The sequence below is a fragment of the Eretmochelys imbricata genome, chromosome 8 (genome assembly GCF_965152235.1).
Source record: "Eretmochelys imbricata isolate rEreImb1 chromosome 8, rEreImb1.hap1, whole genome shotgun sequence".
NCBI classification, from domain to species: domain Eukaryota; kingdom Metazoa; phylum Chordata; order Testudines; family Cheloniidae; genus Eretmochelys; species Eretmochelys imbricata.
In genome coordinates this window covers 16,597,861-16,618,413 of record NC_135579.1, presented here as the reverse complement: position 1 = coordinate 16,618,413, position 20,553 = coordinate 16,597,861, and the positions used below count along the sequence as shown (strand labels likewise).

Here is a 20,553-nt window from a genome sequence, read left to right as displayed (position 1 = left end):
TTGGGCCAGTCCTCCGAATATACCAACTTAACGTAGAAGGGATGTCCAGGGAAAAAGCAGATTACCTCTCGAGGACCCTCAAAGACCATCACGTTGACATTGTGGCCCTCCAAGAAACACACATGAAAGAAAAAGATAAAGCTGCCAGATATAACATCTATGGCTATACTGAAATCACTGCTGTCAACTATCCAAAACATGGGCTAGCAGCGTACATGCGAAATGGATTAGAGGATGTGGAAGTTTTGGAAGAATCATCGACCAGTGGGTGAGAGATCAACATGGTTAGAATTAGGGACATCATTACAGTAAAAATATACAACCACCTAACATCATGTGGCCTGATCCCACCTTATCTTCCCTTCCTAATCCGGCCATCTACATAGGTGACTTTAACAGCCATCACGAAGACTAGGGATACTGCTTAAATGACACAGCCGGGGAACAGATCACAGAATGGGCCTCTCTTGAAGACCTCCACCTGCTCTATGATCTGAAGCAATCTGGATCTTTTTGGTCTGCGAGGTGGACAATAACAAAAGGAGTACTTGTGGCACCTTAGAGACTAACAAATTTATCTGAGCATAAGCTTTCATGAGCTACAGCTCACCTCATCGGATGGACAATGGATCACAACCCTGACCTGTGTTTTGTGACCCATAATTGGGCATGTGTCCCACTGGCCACAAGAACCATGTTGAGCCACTTCCCTCATAGCCAACATCGCCCAATCATCCTCCAGAATGGCCTGGACGTGCCTCTTATGCAGTCTGTGCCAAAGCCACGTTGGAATTTCCGCACGATTGATTAACCTACACTTCAGAAATAGAATCTCAGATCCCACGGCTCAAACCTGATACCTAGAAACTTCAGTCGTTTTACAAACATCCTAAAATTGACCACTAAGAAGTACATCCTGTGTGGTCACCAGAAGGCTTTCATCCCCTGCTGGACAAAAGAATCCGAGTCTCTCCTGAGGGAATAGGAAAAGAGCGGCAACCCAGATAAAGCCACTGCGCTGCTTGAGTCCTTGAATTCGGCACGCCTGGAGAGGTGGAAAGAGACCACTGAAAGTCTTGATTTCACCCATTTGAGCCATAAGGCATGGGCTCTTTTGTGGCAACTTGGAGGATCCCAGCCAGTAACACAATGCTCAGCAAAGGTGACAGCAAATTCTGTTACTTTTCATCTTCTTTCTAACAGCAAGATGCCGACAGACAAGATTACATGTGAGGAGATCCAGTGGGAACTCTGCAGAAATCTTCAATAATGCCCGGAGGAATCCCCACTCTCTTCCCCATATTCTGTCAAGGAGATCAATGTTGCACTGTTGGAAACCAAAAGCCAGAAAGCTGTTGGGGTTGATGGAATTCCTTCAGAGTTTCTCAAGAATCTGGGGAGATGGGAATGGCTGGCGGAGCTTTTTACTGCCCTACACAGAACCGGAGAAGTGTCAACAAGCTGGCAACAGGCAACAGGGATTGCTCTGCTGAAGCCTGGGAAACTCCCAGAGGATGCAGCCAGCTACCTCTGAAGACCTCTACTGTGAAGATTGGAGAAGACAAGGAGGAGAGCTTTGCTAAGGCTGCTCTTTCAAATTCTAAGGGTATTGGGCCTGTTGAGATAAAATGGATGACAGAGGGGGAACCATCTGGCACAGTAGCATGGATATTCAAATCCACTATCTATGTCCCCTTTGAGCATCATGTAGCACTGAAGGTAGAAGTAGTTGCTTACAATGGACAAAAGAGAAATCAATAAATAGCTAAATTAAGAAAGTGCTGATGTCTGTTTCCAGTCTCCTCTTCAGGCCATGAAGAAACAAAGGACTAGAAGGTAAATAAATACTTTACTTCAGATTTGACTTTGACATTTTTGAAATTGCTACAGACCTCTTTAACAAAAAATGTGGAGACACCCCTGCTGCTGGACTCAAAGAGGGAGACTCCATTTCCCAAAGCTGAGATTAATCCTTACGTAAAAATTTTTAAATGTAGCACTCACTCAAAACCCATTCTCCACGGAGTAAACCTGTGTTTTATTACTCACACATAAAGGCTCCAATTAACATAGAGAGAGGCAGCTGAACACTATGGGACTAGCTGCCAGGATTTGCAAATTATAATCATAGCTCTGCTGCTCTGTCTCTTTGGGTATATCTACTCTGCAATTGGGAGGTTTGATTGCAGCAGCATGTGTAGACATACCCAAGCTAGCTTTAATCTAGTATGAACAACTGTGAAGCTAGAGCAGCCGGCAGAATATTACAGATCAAACATCTCTGATCCAGCTCAGAGAGGGAATGTAGTGACGGGGCCAATGGCCATTGAGAGAGCTCCCACTGCAAGGGATGATGGTCTGGTGAGCACCCCCACAGCAAGACTCTGTCATTTTTTTAAAGCTGTGCACTGCATAATACTCAGTGACTGAGTGTTACTTTTTTTTTTTTTTTTAATATATACACCATTTTATTTCCAGATCTAGCTTCGATTTAAGAGGTTATGAACATCCATCATCTGCAACATCTACAACTTCTGTCATCTACTGGTACCACCAGCTGTGCTGCAACTAAACATACGTCAGACAGTAAATTACCTATATTAAAAAAAAAAAAAAAAAAAGAAGACTTCAACAACCAGTAAAAACATAGCTGAGTTCATAATCAGGACCAACAAATGCCAGCAAGCCTCCATAGATTACAAGATTGCTCGGTTCATCATTTATGCAACAAATTCTCCTTTTCATCTTGTTCAGAACAAATAGTTCATTAACATAGTTCAATCGTTACAACCAGGCTACACTCCAAGCAGCAGAGCAAACACTGCTGGAAGGTTGCTGAATACAGCGTGAAAGAGACTGAACAGTCTGCAACAAACATTGGTGTGAAATTTGTTAATCTGAGTCTTGATGGGTGGACCAATGTACACAATGATCCAGGAACGTGTGTTTGTGTGACAACAGAAAATGGGGTTGTCTATCTGACAAAAACAACTGATCCATCAGGAAATGCCCATATCATAGAATACTTAAAAGAAGGAGCAGTGAAAGCTACAACAAACTGTGAACAAAAATTCAAGTATGTAGCTTTGTCACAGTGCTACAAATGTAGCAAAGATGAGACGATAAAAGAAGATAATGAAGAGAACCTGAAACATCACATGTGTGTGCAGTGCTCATCTGAGGCATCTTTCAGACAAAGATTTAAGTACAACTCCAAAAATAAAGGAAAATGTTGCTGAAATTGAAAAATACTTCCGTTAACAACCACTTTGCTTCAGCTTCACCAAAGAGAACAGGGGATCCAAACTAATTGTTCCCCCGATGCAAGATGGAATTCAGAGACTGATTGTTTTGAGTTATTTACTAAGAAATGGCCTACTCTGATAACAATTTGTGAAGAAAATTGTGATAAACCAAATTGAATTATCACAGCCAAAGCAGTCAACATTAGATTAAAGGGAAATATAGAAGATATAAGTTCCAGTATATTCAGCATTTCCATAGCCTTGGACACATGGCAGAAAGATTGCTGCTGTATTGTTGATGCTGCTGAAATTTGGAAAGATCTTCAAGAGACATTGAAGAAAAATATCCAACAATGAAGTTAAACCGCAGGCAGTAAAGAAGCTTCACCTCATTTTCATGTTTATATACTCAACCCAAAGCGGTAACGTAGATGCTTAACTGCCCAAGAAGATGCTGCTGCTATGACACAGGCAACTAATAATCACTCATCAATCATGCCAAGCATAACAAATGTCAGGGCTGGAGGTGAACCATTCAAATAGTGGGTGTTTGCTGATGATGTTTTAAAGAAAGTGAAACCACTCAACTGGTGCAAATCACTAGCTAAGCACCTGAAACCAGAGTTTGTTGAAGTGCTAAACCAGCTTTTTCATAGCTGCAGGCACAGAAATAATATTTTCTTCATTTGGACTAATTCAGTCAAAATTGAGAAATCAGTCTGGAGCTGAAAAAAGTAGGAAAACTTGTCTCTCTCTTCCAGACTATGAATAAAAATGAGAGGGGAGGGAGGATGAGATCTACTAGCTTTAAAAGTTTGAAGGACAGCCTACGTAACTTAGGAGACTGTCTCATTTTCAAGAAACTTAGCGGAGTAGGAACTTAAGCTCTAGTCACTTTTTACTTAGGTATATTTTAATTTTTTTCCCAGGCTGATCTGAAAGAATCAGTTTAATTCACTACCTATAGTTAAATCCTCATTTTAATAGTCATTTAGTTGTAAATGTGCAGCTTATTTTAATATAAGAAGTTTATGTATCCAAAACATTTAAGGTTGTCTGGTTTAATAAAAATAAATATAATATCCTGTTCTGTGGACTTCATTAAATCCCAGTTGCCATCCTCACGCAGTTTGACACAAATCATGAGCAAAAAGTTAATCATCTAGTAAATAAGCAATATAGCATTTACCATTTCCTAACATATAATGTACAATTAATAAGAATCTGAAAATATTAAGCTATGTCCTGTCTTAAATAAATGTAAATATTACAGTGTACCCACCTAGATAGCAAAAAAAAGATGTGCCAAATGTATGCAGTGTAGTTGCAGTCACGTCAGTATCAGGATATTGCAGAGACAAGGTGGGTGAGGTAATATCTTTTATTGGACCTGATGTCTCTTTCACCAACAGAATTTGGTCCAATAAAAGAAATTACCTTGCCCACTTTGTCTCTATAAAGACTCTAGGTCAGTGGTTCTCAACCTATTTACTATTGTGGGCTGCATATTCAGCTCTCTGTGTGTTATGTGGGCTGTATCCACACAATATATATAAGACCTGGATGGCCCTGAGGATGTTACATGGGCTATAGCTATGTGTTGATTGGGCTAGAAGCGGCCAGCAGGCCACAGGTTGAGAACCACTGCCATTGTAAATCAACATGTTTTAATGGTTATATCAACCAATGAGAATGTACCTTTCTTTATAAAACAACAAAAGTACAAATGGAAAAGTGGAAAAATTGATTATTTAAATCAGTGGTGCCCAACCCGACTACACAGGAGGGCCACATAAATCTAAGCACAACCTTGTGTGGGCCAAACAGATGCTACGTATTTTAATAAGATTTAAAGTCACCTGTATTGATTTATATTGTAAGGTCAGCTTGTTTTGTATGTATTGGGGTAGGTTGTTTCTGTGTACACTATTGTCTATTTACACACTTGTGTAAACTAAAATGATGTAAACATGACGACAAAATGCAAATGGATTGCCCGTTAGTTTACTGTGCTGAAGCAGGCCGCGGGCCTTATGAAATGCTCTGGTGGGCTGTTTACGGCCCACAGTCTGTAAGTTAGGCACCCCTGATTTAAACTGAGGCTTTCCATTTGGTGATTTAAATTTCACTCCACATGTGAGTCCCCAGTGTAAATCAATGTAAAGCAACTGCAGTAAACATGCAATGCACTTGTATAGTGCTAGTCACCTAAGTATCTCCATTGGGAAGGCTTTTATCAGCTCTCATCAATTAATATTAAGAAATATACTGTAAGGTGACAACTTTAAAGAAGCAAACAGCATGACAAGGATACTAGGCTTTAAAAAGGTTTCGGAGTTGTAGCTGTGTTACTCCGTATCAGCAAAAACAACGAGCACTACTTGTGGCACCTTAGAGACTAACAAATTTATTTGGGCATAAGCTCTCGTGGGCTAAAACCCACTTCATCAGATGCATCTGGGTCTTGGCCCACGAAAGCTTATGCCCAATTAGGTTTTAAAAAGTTTTTCCCCCAGTACTACTGTCTTCTTCCCCTAGAAGATAATTTGCAGTGAATCCATGCTAAATGGTGATACTGACCCATAGTCATTTAGTATGCAACTTACTTACATTAGTGGCACAAATGCAATTCATTTTTCAAAGTGTCAGTTTGAGGCTTAACACTTCGAAATCCTCCCACACACGCATTTCCATTGACAGCTTTAGAGATCAGTTGTCATTAATTACATTGGGAAAGATCAATAGTACTAATGAAATGCAAACCTGCCAGATAACCCTCCCTCCCCACCCCGAAAAACCACCACCACCACTGCACATTATGATTCTAAAGCCTACAAATGGAGATCGTTTGACAGCTGAAAGATGTGCTGCGTGAGACGTCAAATTGTTACTGAACATTTAGGGCCCGGTGGAGTTATCCAGCCTATTAAACCTGCGTTTAAAAAGCAGAGCAAATATATCATCAGCCTACAGGGCTCGGCTTCATTATCTGCCAACATTTCATGCAAAGAGACAGTTAGGACTATTCTTAGATATTGCCCTCCCTTTCCTCTTTCTCACCCACTTGAGGAACTGACCCCTTCAAATAGCTTTCAATGTGGTTACCAGTTACCATCATATCCTAACCCCGTGCAGGAGAGGGAGCGGAGGAGGTGACACAGCAATAGTAAGAAAATGCCTTCTCAGTCCTCCTTCCCCTGCAAAAGAGTCAAAGGGCAGCAGCAAGAGGAAGCAAGGCTGAGCATTTCAGTGGTTGAAATTGTCAGAAGGGAGCGAGACGCGGGTTTCCACCCAAGACAGACAATGGCTGGGGACCTGGACGCCTCAGAACCTGGTGCCTTTGCTGGACCACTGAGGGGAAATGCAAGAATTCTGACTGAGATAATGAGGGATTTTTCTTTTTGTTGGGGGCAAGGCAAAAGAATGGACAGGAAAGTCCATTAGCAGTTAGATACTATGGTGAGGGGCACTCCACAAATACGGAGGATAGTTTGCAAATGGTCCTCTCGCTGTGAATTGGACCAGGCTGACCTATGAGCAACACCATCCTTTTTGCCAAATGACAGACGGCAAGCATCAGCAGCATTAGTTGCTGCTGGATGGACATAACTGACTCGCTTCTCGGACAGGCATGCTGTTGCCACAAATTGTCTTTAAATAGCTGATGGGAATCTGCTAATTTCACCATCCCTGAATACTAGGAGGCAAAAGGAAGCCTAACAGGCAACCAGAGATTAGAATTCCAGTCTAGAAGGATGCAAATTGGACATCTGAAATCTGTTGTTGATTCCTTAAAGAGTGCCAGCCGATGGAGCATTCAGCTCTCATAGTGAGAGACTTCGTTCAGACAGAATCAGTCAATTTCCTGAAGGGATTCAAGGGAGGGTTTAATGCTAGGTAATACTGAACCTTGCACTGTGTGCCAGTGGCGGATGCTACTGAGCGATAGAGAGGCCTGTAGGGTATTTACCTGCTATTCACATTGCTCACTCCTCAGGTCAGGCAATTTCATAATTAAGCCATCTTTTCTATTCTGTTCCAAGTAAAAAGGAAAGGAAAACAAAATAGCTCCCCTGGGCTGAATAAATGCAAAGGTGCCACATGACAGCATGCCACGACAGCAATTTCTGTGAGAATAATCGGAGTTGCACTGTTTTCCCCGTTCCCTTCTCACCACATTGTTTCCACATTTAATGGAACATCATTAACAATCGCCCCTGGCTTTCTGCATCTGTTTAGAGCAGGGGTGGGCAAACTTTTTGGCCCGAGGGCCACACCTGGGAGGGGAAATTGCTTGCAGGGGTGGGGCAGGTGGTTGAGGTGCGGGTGCGGTGTGCAGGAAGGGGCTCAGGGAAAGGGGCTGGGCTGTATGAGGGGGCCAATGGGAGCTCTGGGAGAAGTACCCATAGGCAAGAGCAGTGTGTGGAGCTCTCTGCTGCCCCACCCCCTCGGGCTGCAGGGACGTGGCGTGGCCGCTTCCAGGAGCAGTGCGGAGCCCGCGGCAGCGGGAATCCCGCGGGTCAGATCCAAAGCCCTGAGGGGCTGGATCCAGCCCACGGGCTGTAGTTTGCCCACCCCTGGTTTAAAGAAGGTGAAGGTCCTCTGTCTTAGTAATATGTTGTGAATGGCTGATGTGTCAGATGCATGCGTTCACTTCTGCTAGAGCTTTGGAGAAAGAATAAACTGTGACGTCTTTCTAAACAGAGTCTCGTCATTCTAAATTAGCATGGGTCTGTAGCAGCATCTGCCTAGAAACATCCGTGGTGATACAGCAATCTGTTTAATTTAAATTAAACAAGTTGAATACTCATTGGTAAATCTAAGTTCTGAGCCTCCTATTGATGGTGGCCCTCTCACTAAGCAGTACAGACACTTGTTTGAAAGACACTGATTTTGTGCCCAAAACACTGAATTGGGAGCTAGGAACTTCTTCAATGAGAGTTGAAGGTACTGAGCATCTCACGTGATGGGACACCAATATCATGCACTTTGGCTTATTAGAATGTAGGAATCAAGAGTGGTAGCCATGTTAGTCTGTATCAACAAAAACAACAAGGAGTCCTTGTGGCACCTTAGAGACTAACAAATTTATTTGGGCATAAGCTTTCGTGGGCTAAAACCCACTTCATCAGCTGCATGGAGTGAAAAATACAGTAAGCAGTATAAATATTACAGCACATGAAAAGATGGGAGTTGACTTACCAAGTGGTGGTGGTGGGGGGCCAGTGCTAACGAGGCCAATGCAATCAAGGTGGACATGGCCTATTCTCAACAGTTGCCAAGAAGGTGTGAGTATCAGCAGAGGGAAAATTACTTTTTGTAGTGACCCAGCCACTCCCAGTCTTTTTTCAGTAGGAACTTTCTTTTTCAGACAATCAACTGATAGTTAATGGAATGGTGATATTCTGACTAGCCCACTAGTTTAGCCGTTTTATTCTGAAGAAGGGCCACTTCCAGTGATTTCCTTTAATTACCCATATAATCCTACTAAGAGCTCTATCAAGCAATCTGGCCAAGGTCAAAGCATGCTAAAATGGCATATGCCACAGACAAAAGATTGAGGAAGAGCACAGGAAAGTTTGGTCTCTTTTCTTCATTCCAGTAGTCCAGAAAACTAAGCAGCACTTCCCAAACCAAAACCAACCAAACAAAAAACCCAGAGAGAGAACCACTTGTTAAATGCATTTGAAAATTTACTTGTTTTAGAACTGCTGTTGGCAGTTTTAAGCCTCCTTTATGTGACAGCCATCTCACAGTCTTTTGATGTATTTATCCACACAAACCCCTATGAAGTAGGGAAGAGCTATTATTCCCATTTTACAGATAGGGAACGGAGAGCTGCAGAGAGGCAAAGTGAATTGCTTGTGGTCACACAGGAAGTATGGGCAGAGCAGGGAATTGAACACAGGGGCTCCCAACTCCCAGACTAATGTCCTAATCACTGGACCTATTGAAACTAGCAAAATTCTTTGCCCAAATTAAAAGATAACACATGGTGACTTTTAAAAAGGGACTATGAAATGGGCTCAAGCCAAGATAACCAGAAAAATAAGTTACTAGAATTGTTGATTATGTGATTTCAGCCCAACTAAAGCTCAGTTTGGAAATACTATTCCATTTCCCACGTTTCCTCCTTGCTGTTATGGAATTCTTCAACTCTTATTTATTTCTACCCCAAAAAATCATAGCCCCATTTGGTATGTCTACACAGCAAAGAAAAATCCACACCAGCCGACTCAGGGTCGTGGGGCTGTTTCACTGCTATGTAGACTTCTGGGCTCGGGCTGGAGACCATGCTCTAGGACCTTGCAGGGTGGGAGAGGCCCAGAGCCTGGGCTCCAGCCCAAGCCCAGAAGTCTACAGAGCAATGAAACAGCCTCGCAGTCTGAGTCCTGTGAGCCCAAGTTGGCTGGCACACCCCAGCTATGGGTTTTTCTTTGCTGTGTAGACATATCCATTGACAACCAAGGTAGTTTTACCACTGATTTCAGTGTGGCCAGGATTTCACCTGAGTATTTAACTGGAAGTACGATTCCCTCATGGGAAATTTCAGTTTGAAATAATATGCTTCAGCATCTAAAAAAAGAACAGAATCCCAATGTTGTTGTTATTATTTATTATTTGTATTACTGTAGCTCATAGGAGCCCTAGTCATGAACCAGGGCCCCATTGTGTTAGGTGCTGTACAAACACACTCCTTCTGGATACAAGGTACCAAGGGCAGGTATGAGCCAGATTAGTTTTGGATAATGGCAATTTTCCTTTAGCTAAGAGAAGAGATCTTCTCTCTTGCAATGTTGTGTACTGATCATCTAGAGAAGGTAGTTTATTGAAGAATTTGTGTTGGGGTTGTCACGGAGACAAATTTTTTATTATAAACTTTATTAAAATTCAGAAGTAAGGGGAAAACATTACCTTTTCATGGTTTTCTATTAAAATCTCAACCACAATATTCTGAAACTTGATGTCCATAATCGCTGCAACAGTTTCTTCTTGAGGTCGAAGCAGCGTTGGTCCAAATACCACACCCAGATTAGCAACAGTCATTAGATTCTGTTTGTGATTATTAGCAACACTGTAAGGAAGGAGAAAGAGTAGGTAAAATTAACATCAGAATAATCCCTCCTTCATTTTTGGCACAAATTTTACAATTGTTTACATTCCTGAAACTCTGGATGAGCTCCTTCCAGGCTCAGCCATGTGGAAAAGAACGGACTTAACTGGAACGTTACCAGTGTAATTTCAGCCTCCGTAAATTGACTGATACCAGGAAAACCCAAATAGTTTAATCCTTTTCTGGATGCTAAATCCTAAATGGCTGAATGTTCCAATCTACAGCCTACTCCCCAAAAAACAGCTTGAATCATAAATCTTTCAAATCCTCCTAAAAGCAAGCAGTTGGACCTTTGACATGTGCTATTCTCAACTAAACAAGCAACCTTCTATGTCCACATTTCAAGTCCTTCCACCTGATTTAAGCTTTTGCCTCCACCCAAGGTCAACGCTATTCCAATGCAATCCAAACAATCTGAAAAGTAAAGATTTTGCTGTTGTCACCAGAGAGTGAGGGGAGAATATACACATGCATACACACAGTATTCTCCTCCAAACTGGAGGACCTGCTTAAATAGGGATGTTTCTCTGGGATTCAATTAAGACCAATATTTGCTAATGATTGCTGCTTATGAGAGGCATCTCAGGTAATTTGTTGGTACCCAAACTTTGTTTCCTTCCCTCTCATGCTGGTTTGAGCTCTCCTCTTGCATCAGCTTTCAGAGCACCACTTCTTGCTCCTGCACAACTTGCTCCTGGCACACATACTAGGACCCCACATGTCTGGGTGTCTCACAACTGTCTATGCTCCGGGCAACGTTTCCACCAAACTCCAGGGGCCTGTCTAGTTACACGATGGGCTTGGCGGCTCCATGGAGAGCAACACTACCATTTGTAGGTGCTGGAACTAGGGGTGCTGCAGCACCCTCTGCCTTGAAGTGGTTCCCATCATATACAGGGTTTATTGTTTGGTTCAATGGCTCTCAGCACGCCCATTATAAAAATTGTTCCAGCATCCCTGCTACCACTTTAACAGCAAGGTGTTAATTAGAAATTTCTCTGAATAGAGAATAAAAGACCATCCCTTTTATAGTGATTAGGATGTATTATTTATGAAGCACCATTAGTCCAATTACTTAAATCTATACCTAGACAGAATCTATGGATCCAAGTATATTTATGATATAAAGTTATCTATGTATTACACACACATAAATAAACAAACAAAATCCAAATTAACCCCCCCCGCCGCCAATTATAAAGCCACTCGGCTACGATAATGTAATCTAAAAACAGTTCAGGGGTCAGGATTACCTGAAATGGCTAGTGATTCTAGATGCCTCCCTTTTAAAGTGTCCAATTTGTGACAGCATAGAGGGGTCTGATTTTTAGTGAATGTTCATCATTTTAGAGGGGGAAAATCAGGCACCCAAAATCACCAGTTGTTTTCGAAAGCGTTGGCCCGTTGTTCTTACAGCCATAACCACGCTGTACTGTTACTCTCTCTATTAAATTGTATGTTTAATTGCATAAGCTGTGATCTAAAACAGTTCTGTACATGCAGACAACATGGAAGTACACTCATACACTCACCCACTTGAGCCTGAGTAACAACAACTGTAACCAGGAACATGCATTCTGGAAAAGTATGGATAATAGCATCACAATGATTAATTCCCTAAAACATTCATTGGGAGCTCTAACTCACGTAGCAGGTAATCAGCCCATACAGCTACCAATTGTCTGGCTGTTGGCATTGTCGGCATAAGAATGTAAAAACATACTTATATCTAACAAAAGACGATTATTAGCTAAAGTTGCACAATGATGAATCAGAAAGTGCTAGATGGAATACAAAAAGGCTATTAATTACCTTAGAATCTCTAATTATAGGTAAACAGTCAGCTAGGTGCTTTATACACACAGCTGCCATTTGCTGTTATCGGACATATTTTTCTACAGGGCTATGATTGCTTTCACCTACACTCTTTCTTAGGGTGACCAGATGTCCTGATTTTACAGGGACAGTCCCGATATTTGGGGCTTTTTCCTATATAGGCTCCTATTAACCCCCACCTCCTGTCCCGATTTTTCACACTTGCTATCTGGTCACCCTATTCTTTGTTAAGGCTAGATCAAAATGATTCCACCTGATATTTCCCACAAATTCTGACGCTGCTGAATTGCTTGAATTGCTCAGATTAAGTTTTGTATGTGAAAAGCTACCACCTTATTACCCCACTGCTTAATTATTCTTTATGGCCTGTTCTATCACCCTCTAGAGCTTCCTAATTTGAAGACTTCAGTCAGGGATACAGCTGAGTTTTAAACTAAGCTTTTATGTAACCATCCTTCCCCTTTGTCCTGTTCTCTCATCTCAGGAAGAAGACACAAGTCAGGATGGCTAGCACTAAGCAATTCTAGATTGCACAACAAGAGCTGTGAATTAGAGAGTGTGACCAACTCTATTCTTCGACAAGAAGAGTCATCCCTTTTTCTACCTTTCCAGGACACCCAGGCAGAAGAGAGGCCTCTGACAGCGCTGTACACTGAAAACTTGAGTTAGGTGCCTTTGAAAATGTTACCCTAAGTGACTTAGGAGCCAAATCCTATTGAAAAAGTCACTTAGGTGCCTTTGAAAATTTTACCCTTGACTTCTCTTGGTATCAGGAAGCAACGATTATTTTAATCACAGTTCTGTGTGTCTGAGAAATTGCCTCTGTAAGTATAAATACTATAGTGCTGTGAGTTACCAAGGCTTTTGGACTGAAACCTGGAAAAGCTCAGGTTACTGAGATAATAAACTGCATTGTGATAATATGGTGTCCCTTACCAACTAGCACCGACTATGGAAAAGGGCAAGTACACACTACTGATTCAGCCACTAGGAGGCACTCTATCCACCACAAGGGGTTTATTAACCAAAGCCAACTAAAGGAGATTGACCCACCCAAGAGGATAATGGTTCATAAATAAAGTGGGTCTGTTTCAGATTAATGTGAACAAAATCAAAACAAAAAGTTTCTACCCACAGAAAAGGAAGAAAACACTACCTCAGAACTCAAAAGCAGAGAAATAAGAGATAAAAGATTATTATAGTTTGAACACAGCAATGCTTCAATTTGATAAGCAGATCACTTGCGTGCTCTCTCTGCCCCATTCTCTTTCCTCTTTTCCAGTTTCAGGGAGATCTCCTTCCAAACACCCCCCAAAATAAATTACTTCCTATATTTAAAAGGCACATTGGAACCAGGAAAGTGCCATGAAATCCCAGTACACTCGCTTCAGCTCTCCTTCCATTTCAGCCACAAGGCAAGAGTAAGACAGAATCATGTACTTTGCAATACAGACACTGGTATTCACAAGTGTGTAAACGTAGAAGGAGAATCAGCCAACATTCTCTGTGCCCTTTAGAAGTCAACACAGTGTACAGCAAGGAGAACAAGGCAGTATTTATGGAATGAGATGCAGAAAGGAGACTAATGCAGAAAGATTAAGTTCTGCTCAGAAATTTTTCACATGCCTCACTGGGCAATACAGATGGCTAAAGCATCAGAATTCACACTCACCTCTTCACTAGAGGACTCCTGCCACTTGCCCCCTTGACACGAACACACCACGGACAGAGACATGAGTTTCCTACAGACCTCATTCTCTCACACAGGATTGTCGTGGATACTATTCTCTCTCCCTATCGCCATCTCCTCTATCACAAGTGGAGCATGATTTATTCCTCTATCTTCCCTCTTCCACCGGTGCCTTTAACACCATTGTCTCCCCTCTCACAGCCTGAATGGTATTCTCTCCCCTCTTCCGCTATCTCCTCGCACACATGGAGCATAGTCCATATCACTAGCTTGCCTCATTGCGATTCTTTCTTGCTCAAACAAATGGGGAAGGGGAGTTCTGAACTGTGCACACAAACACCCTGTTCCTCCTGTTCAGCAAAGCATCTGACTGAATGCTGCATCACACACACTGTGTTAAGCAGCTTCACAGCACATGCTTGAATACACACAATCATCATGATGTGTCAAAATATTTCCAAGATTTTTAAAAGGAATTAAGTCAGATTATATTTTTACCCAGTCCCTCATCAAGAGTTTCATGACTGCTAACCCTAACCATGACTGAATTAAAAAAAAAAAAAAAAAAAAAAAAAGGTAAGTTTATGGAGGATAGGTTCATCAATGGCTATTGCCACGATGGTCAGGGAGGCAACCGCATACTCTCAGTGTCCCTAGGCCTCTGACTGCCAGATGCTGGGCCGGGATGACACAGGATGGATCACTTGATGACTGCCCTGTTCTGTTCAGTGCCTTTGAAACATCTGGAATTGGTCACTGTTGGAAGACAGGGCTAAATGGACCATTGGTCTGACCCAGTCTGGCCATTCTTATGTTCTCTGAATTTTCTAAGTTCCAGTAATGTTGTGTTTATAAATGTACAGACATCTGTGTTCACAGTACTCCTATTTGGATTTTGGAGCCACATACAGTAGCTATGACTCAACTATTTTGAGTCTGAACAGTTCTGAAAGCACTTGAAATATTTCGTAGCATTTTTAATGATCCCTTAGTTTAGCAAAACTCGGTGCATTTATAAATGTCATATTGCTCAGCCTTACAAAATAAGCTCTGCTCATTTCTCATTACCATTATGTAATACATCAGTGTAATAAATTGCTCTCTCATTGCATTACTTCTAGATGACTTTACATGGTTATGTTAATTATTACAGACTGAATTATTAATGGCTTCACAAGCATATGATCCTCCAGTATAAACTGTAAAACTGGCTTGCGTTGCAATATCTTTACTTGAAGTGACTTCACTAGATTTGCACATGTGCAAAGGCAGTGGTATTGACCAAAATTCCAATGCCACAGCCTGCAGAAATCTATTCATTATTAGATTCTTTGAAAGCTCAAAGTCTGAATTATAATTTTGTAACTGAGCAGCTTTTTTTCCTTTCTTGGATAAATTAGGATGCCATGTGAAGTGCTGATCCATAACATGGGTACTCTGCCACAAGAAGAGAATTCTTTACAACTCCAGGTTACGGAAGCTATGCTACAAATGTGTGATTCATCTTTTATATCCTTGAGTTCCACATACTTTATTTATATGCTCATTTACTATAAATTAGACCTCTTCATCATGTTCTGTACTAGAAAATAATACCTTAATCTCCAAAGAAGGGGCATTCTCATCCCAAGGTACATTTAATATTGATCTCGGTTACAAATGCTTTTATTTAGGCATTGTTAGCTCTGTCTCTGGGCATCCAGACCCATTAGTGTCTCTGCTGGTATTCGCTGTATTTTTCTTTTAACCTGCTGTTCCCTTCTGGGCCAGTAAATTTTGAAAGCAAACGCACTTATATTCATTTACATGGACAGGCTTTCAGTGCTTTCACATTCATGCTTTATCCCTAATGCTTGTGTAAGTTATTTTAAATATAAATAATGAGGGGAAAAAATTGGTAGATGGTGTAGAAATGCTCTAAACAGCCTACTAATTTGTGTCCCACTGCATGCTGGGGTACCAACTGACTGTTGGGCAACTGGACTTTTGCTCTTCCAATTTTAAAAGAATGTTAACTTGCTAACGTACACCTTACAGGACCAGTAGGGGAAATGAAGGTTGGATGGTTCAGTGAAGTGATAATAGCCAATGGAGCCTTAATCCTCTAGTTCAGTAATTCTGCTCCAACCCACATCAGTCGTGACCAAAATTCAGCCATGGGATGAAAGTTCAGTGGGTTCTGTGAAATGAGCCGGTGGTCTGGGCCTACCGAATGGAAAGCTAATGGGCAAACTTTGCATTCTGAGCACAGAGAGGGAAACCCGAAGTGGCTGAATGAGTAAATTACCCCGCACATCTAGAGGTGGTTTTCCCAGGTCAGGGTAGCGGTATGTTGGGATATTATGTGGAATTGTTGGTATCTGTGTCCTGCAGTTGGACAGAGGACTTAATTCTCCAGGGCTGTCAATCTAATTCCTTGCATTAGCTCTACATTCACTTTCAGAGAAGAGGGGGTGGGGGGAAAGTAAATCCATGTTTTGTGTTAAATTAGATTATGAATGGGTTGCCTGGATACTGTATACCACATGGCATGACCAGACGTAATTTAACATAGAGTAATGATTTGTCAGGCTTCTCTGCAGAGTAAGCACTCAGGAGTAGTAAATATTTATCTGCTATGCTGACTTGAAATCAGTATTAAATGAAGATGGGGAAACGTAATGGAGTTTGAGATCTGGCAAACTTTACAAGTTGTTTTGGCCCCATTTTTTAGTTCACAAAAACAAATTCTAGTTTTATAAACTTCCACTTCCCAGGCAACAATTCAACACATTTATTTCCATGGACATTCAATTAAAAACATGTTTGTTTCTCTACCTACAAAGAAACCTGTGTTAAGCAAAGAATGATGAAAACTCAGAGAGAGACACCAACTCTATGCTGCTTGTTGATCTCTGCAGGAATATTGCTAAGACCTGACATGTGATCAGATGTCTTGAGGCTAGGACAGCTTGTGGAGTGCACTAAATTTTAATGTCATGCATACAGTAGAATGCATTGAAAAATGTACTAGCCTAAGTATTCAGGGCCATGAGCTGGCAACAAGGGTATTATTTATTGTTGACAGACATGGTTGTACTGGTACATTATGTTATCTTAAGTTAATGCATTTTTCTGACTCACTCAGGTCACTGGTAAGCTAGATAACTTCCCCTATCCTCACCAAGTTGCTGGCAATTGATGTATTTCAAAAGGAAAGGAAATTACGGCTCAAAGGAATATCACACTGCAGCTCTGTGCAAAGGAGCACTGACTGGTATTTTCCACTGTGGGGGGAAAAATTAACAAACATCTGTAGCTATCATCTCAGGTATTTTCCCTGATTGAGAGCAACAGCTCTAAGGAAGCATTTGTTTCCTCTCAGATATTTGTTGAGGTCTAAACTGTTTCTACTTTGGCACTTGGGGCAATCCTGTTGAAAGCCCAGAACTTTTTATGAACGTCTTAGGTGTGATGGTTGCAGACCTACTCGTAGCAATGATATGGTGCTAACAGCAAGCATAGTATTGCTGGTGGTCAATATGTCCTTGGTGCCTACAATGTCGCTAACACTTTTTTCAATATCAAAAGTCAGCACAAGATCGTGATGTACAGAAGGAGGAGTAAAGTGAGATGATCCTAGACACAGGTGGTGTCTAACTCAGGCTGCTGTGTTTGTGGCGGTGTAGAGATTGCAAGAATTAACCTTCAAGATTAAAAGACAAAAAGCATGGAGCATGCATATGACATGTTTGGTGGCAGAAGCATGTGTGGATTCACCAGCAGCTTGGGCTTTATCACAAGAAAATAAGTTAACGGGTGAAGAACATGTAATAACAGGTGCAGGAACAATGCAACCAAAGCAAGACTTTCATTCCTTACAGTCCCCTCCACAGGTAAGCTCTTCCTAGTATGACAGGGAATGTGATCCAGAGCTCAGACAAAGGGCTGAAGATTTTCTTTTATTGTTATTTTCATTTCAATGGGAATATGCAGTCAATGTTCTGTCCCCGCAACACTGATGCGCTCCTTAGTTGTATCAATTTAATTTGGCTCTGACACACACACGGATTGAGAGAGGGCTGCTGCCGGATATCAAATTGGCGATATTTTCTGAATAAAATCTAATGAGTTCTCGGAACTGTTCCTGGGTGTATTCAAGTCATCTCTGCACATTACTGAGTTTAATTGGACTATGGCCAATGAGAAGTGTGTGGGTGGGGAGACCGAAGAGAGGGAAAGTGGCTGACTGGCATTTCATTTGCTCCTTCCTTGTACAGAATACAAAAGTCTGTGAGCCTGAGGGGAATAAGAATCTTGAGCTTTGTAAGAGCTATAAGATGTGTCACCTTGCAGACACCCAGAGGGATTACAATGATTGCTTATCTCGAAAGCCAAATAAGCACAGAATACTCCTCGTCCAGCAAAGGCAACAAAAGTTTACAGTCAGAGGAGAAACCAAAGAGGAAAACGGTCACAGAAGGGGCAGTTGAGGGTGTATTTTCCCTTTGATCTGTGCACAAAACCTGAAGCGAACATACCTGCCACTCACAGGTGCAGGAGAGTACAGAACAAGAAGGAAGCTGGATTAGCGTGAGAAGAGACAAACGGCAGGATGGCAGGGCTGCTGGAGGGAAACTGTAAAGCAGAGTCCATTATGTCACCATGACTACATCCCCCCCCCCCACATTAGTCCTTATTTAAAAAATAATACTTGAAATGGCCACACACGCTTCAGAAATATAGGGCAATTGGTAGCCTGTTTTGGACTATTATTACTGGCATTTTTAAAAACATTTAAATAAGGGGTAAAAGCAATGATGTCCGTGGGCTTCACATATAATCTGTGCGCCAATCATGTACATGTTCTAGGAATAGGAACTTATCATGCAGGCATGAATGAGTGGGAAAGGGACACTCAAGAAGTAGTTTAGGTTTTGTTGGAAACTAACTTGGCAAAGGAGGAGCTTAAATGACCGAAAGGGAAATGTTTTTGTGACTCCCCCCACCCCAAGACACAGAAAGCAGATTTTTTAAAATAATTAAATTTTCCCTCCTGCAGCTTCAGAAACTGAGGGTGCCAGAAACAGAAATCTTTCAGGAAGTGCCCTCCTTATCTGAGTGAGCACAACCAAGTGCATATGCATTTGAAAGAGTCCAACAGTGAGGCCCTGAGTTAACAGAATTTACATGCATAGAACACAACATTTGTGCTCCCAGGGATCGAAATCTATCAGCTGTGCACGTGGACCAAGTGCTCAAAAGGCACATTTGCACAAACAGACACCCCTTTGAAAGGGCCCCAGATCTCTAGTACACTGACTATAAATCAATAGCGAATGTGACTAGTTAAGTTTCACTGTCCAAGCTGAGAGAAGAACAAAAAGCAAACAGCATAAATGATTAAACGCAATGTTTTAAAATTTTTCAGTCAATCTATTTTATCAGGCTCTGGCTATTTCCTGGGCCTTTTGGGTGGCTACTGGGGTGAACTGTGCCTGAGGTAACAGAGTTTCTAGCTGCTGAAGAAAAGAATAGCCTGGACTCACCTCAGTTCCCCACTGCTAGGAACCTTTGCTCATCCCACGGTCTAAATACACAGAATCAGTGGTGGCAAACTCGAGCTAGAAATCTGAAGGAACAAAGCACAATCCCAACCCAGAGAGCAGCAGATGTGAAATCAAGTCACAAGGACAGATAGACACAGAGAGGCACACAAAGCCTCCAATGTCCAAAATACGAGGAAGTGAGAGACCGATATTTCCTTCAATTATCAAGAAAAACAAGGAAATAGAGGGAAAGCTGTTCCTAACTGTGGGGGGGGGAGGGGAGAGGGGGTTTGGAGGAATATATCAGAGTAAAGGACACCAATGATAGAAACCTACAGGATCAAACACCATGTGAAGCCCCATCCTGGGCAGATTGCCCCTAACTAGGGTGACCAGATGTCCCTTTTTATAGGGACAGTCCTGGTTTTGGGGACTTTTTCTTATATAGGCACCTATTACGCCCCACCCCTAGTCCTGTTTTTTCACAGTTGCTATCTGATCCCCCTACTCCTAACTCTGACACAGATTACAGGCAAGACAGGTGCTTTTGTGCCTCTTTTTGATTACACACACTTTGGCAACACTTCTAAAATGTGTTGTACCGACAAACTCTCACTGAACTGAAATGTACTTGTGGTGTAACCTTCTACCCAATACTGATTAGAGCAGGGGAGATGTCACTTTGTTAGGTGGGAAGGACAGAGAGTGGGAGAAGCACCAGAGAAGGATGACAAGGGTGGCCCTCTAGATGAGGTTACGCATGACTTTCTTAGGATTTAAAGAGTAAAGGGAAAGTTAAGGGAAAGCACAAGATTTGGGGGGTAACAGGGAGCACCGTGGGGGATAGGATGCCCAGGAAGATATAGCCTCAAGTTACACTGACTGGAAAGATAACTCCTAGAGGGTGTCATAAATATAAAGGGAAGGGTAACCACCTTTCTGTATACAGTGCTATAAAATCCCTCCTGGCCAGAGGCAAAGTCCTTTTACCTGTAAAAGGTTAAGAAGCTCAGGTAACCTGGCTGGCACCTGACCCAAAATGACCAATGAGGGGACAAGATACTTTCAAACCTGGAAGGGGGGGAAAAAGGCTTTTGTCTGTCTGTGTGATACCTTTGCCGGGAACAGATCAAGAATGCA

The 20,553-nt window shown here is 42.0% G+C and overlaps 1 protein-coding gene across 3 annotated transcripts in view; it reads right to left on the bottom strand.

Moving 5' to 3' along the window:
- Positions 1–20,553, bottom strand: part of ARHGAP26 (Rho GTPase activating protein 26) — a 317,439-nt gene that overhangs the window by 87,648 nt on the left and 209,238 nt on the right. For all 3 annotated transcript variants that reach the window (XR_013346871.1, XM_077824357.1, XM_077824358.1), the window contains one exon: positions 10,161–10,320. Coding sequence is in view for 2 of the 3 variants with exons in the window: in XM_077824357.1 (XP_077680483.1) it covers positions 10,161–10,320 (160 nt within the window). In the remaining variant the exon portion in view is untranslated. The remainder of the gene's footprint in view (positions 1–10,160; positions 10,321–20,553) is intronic.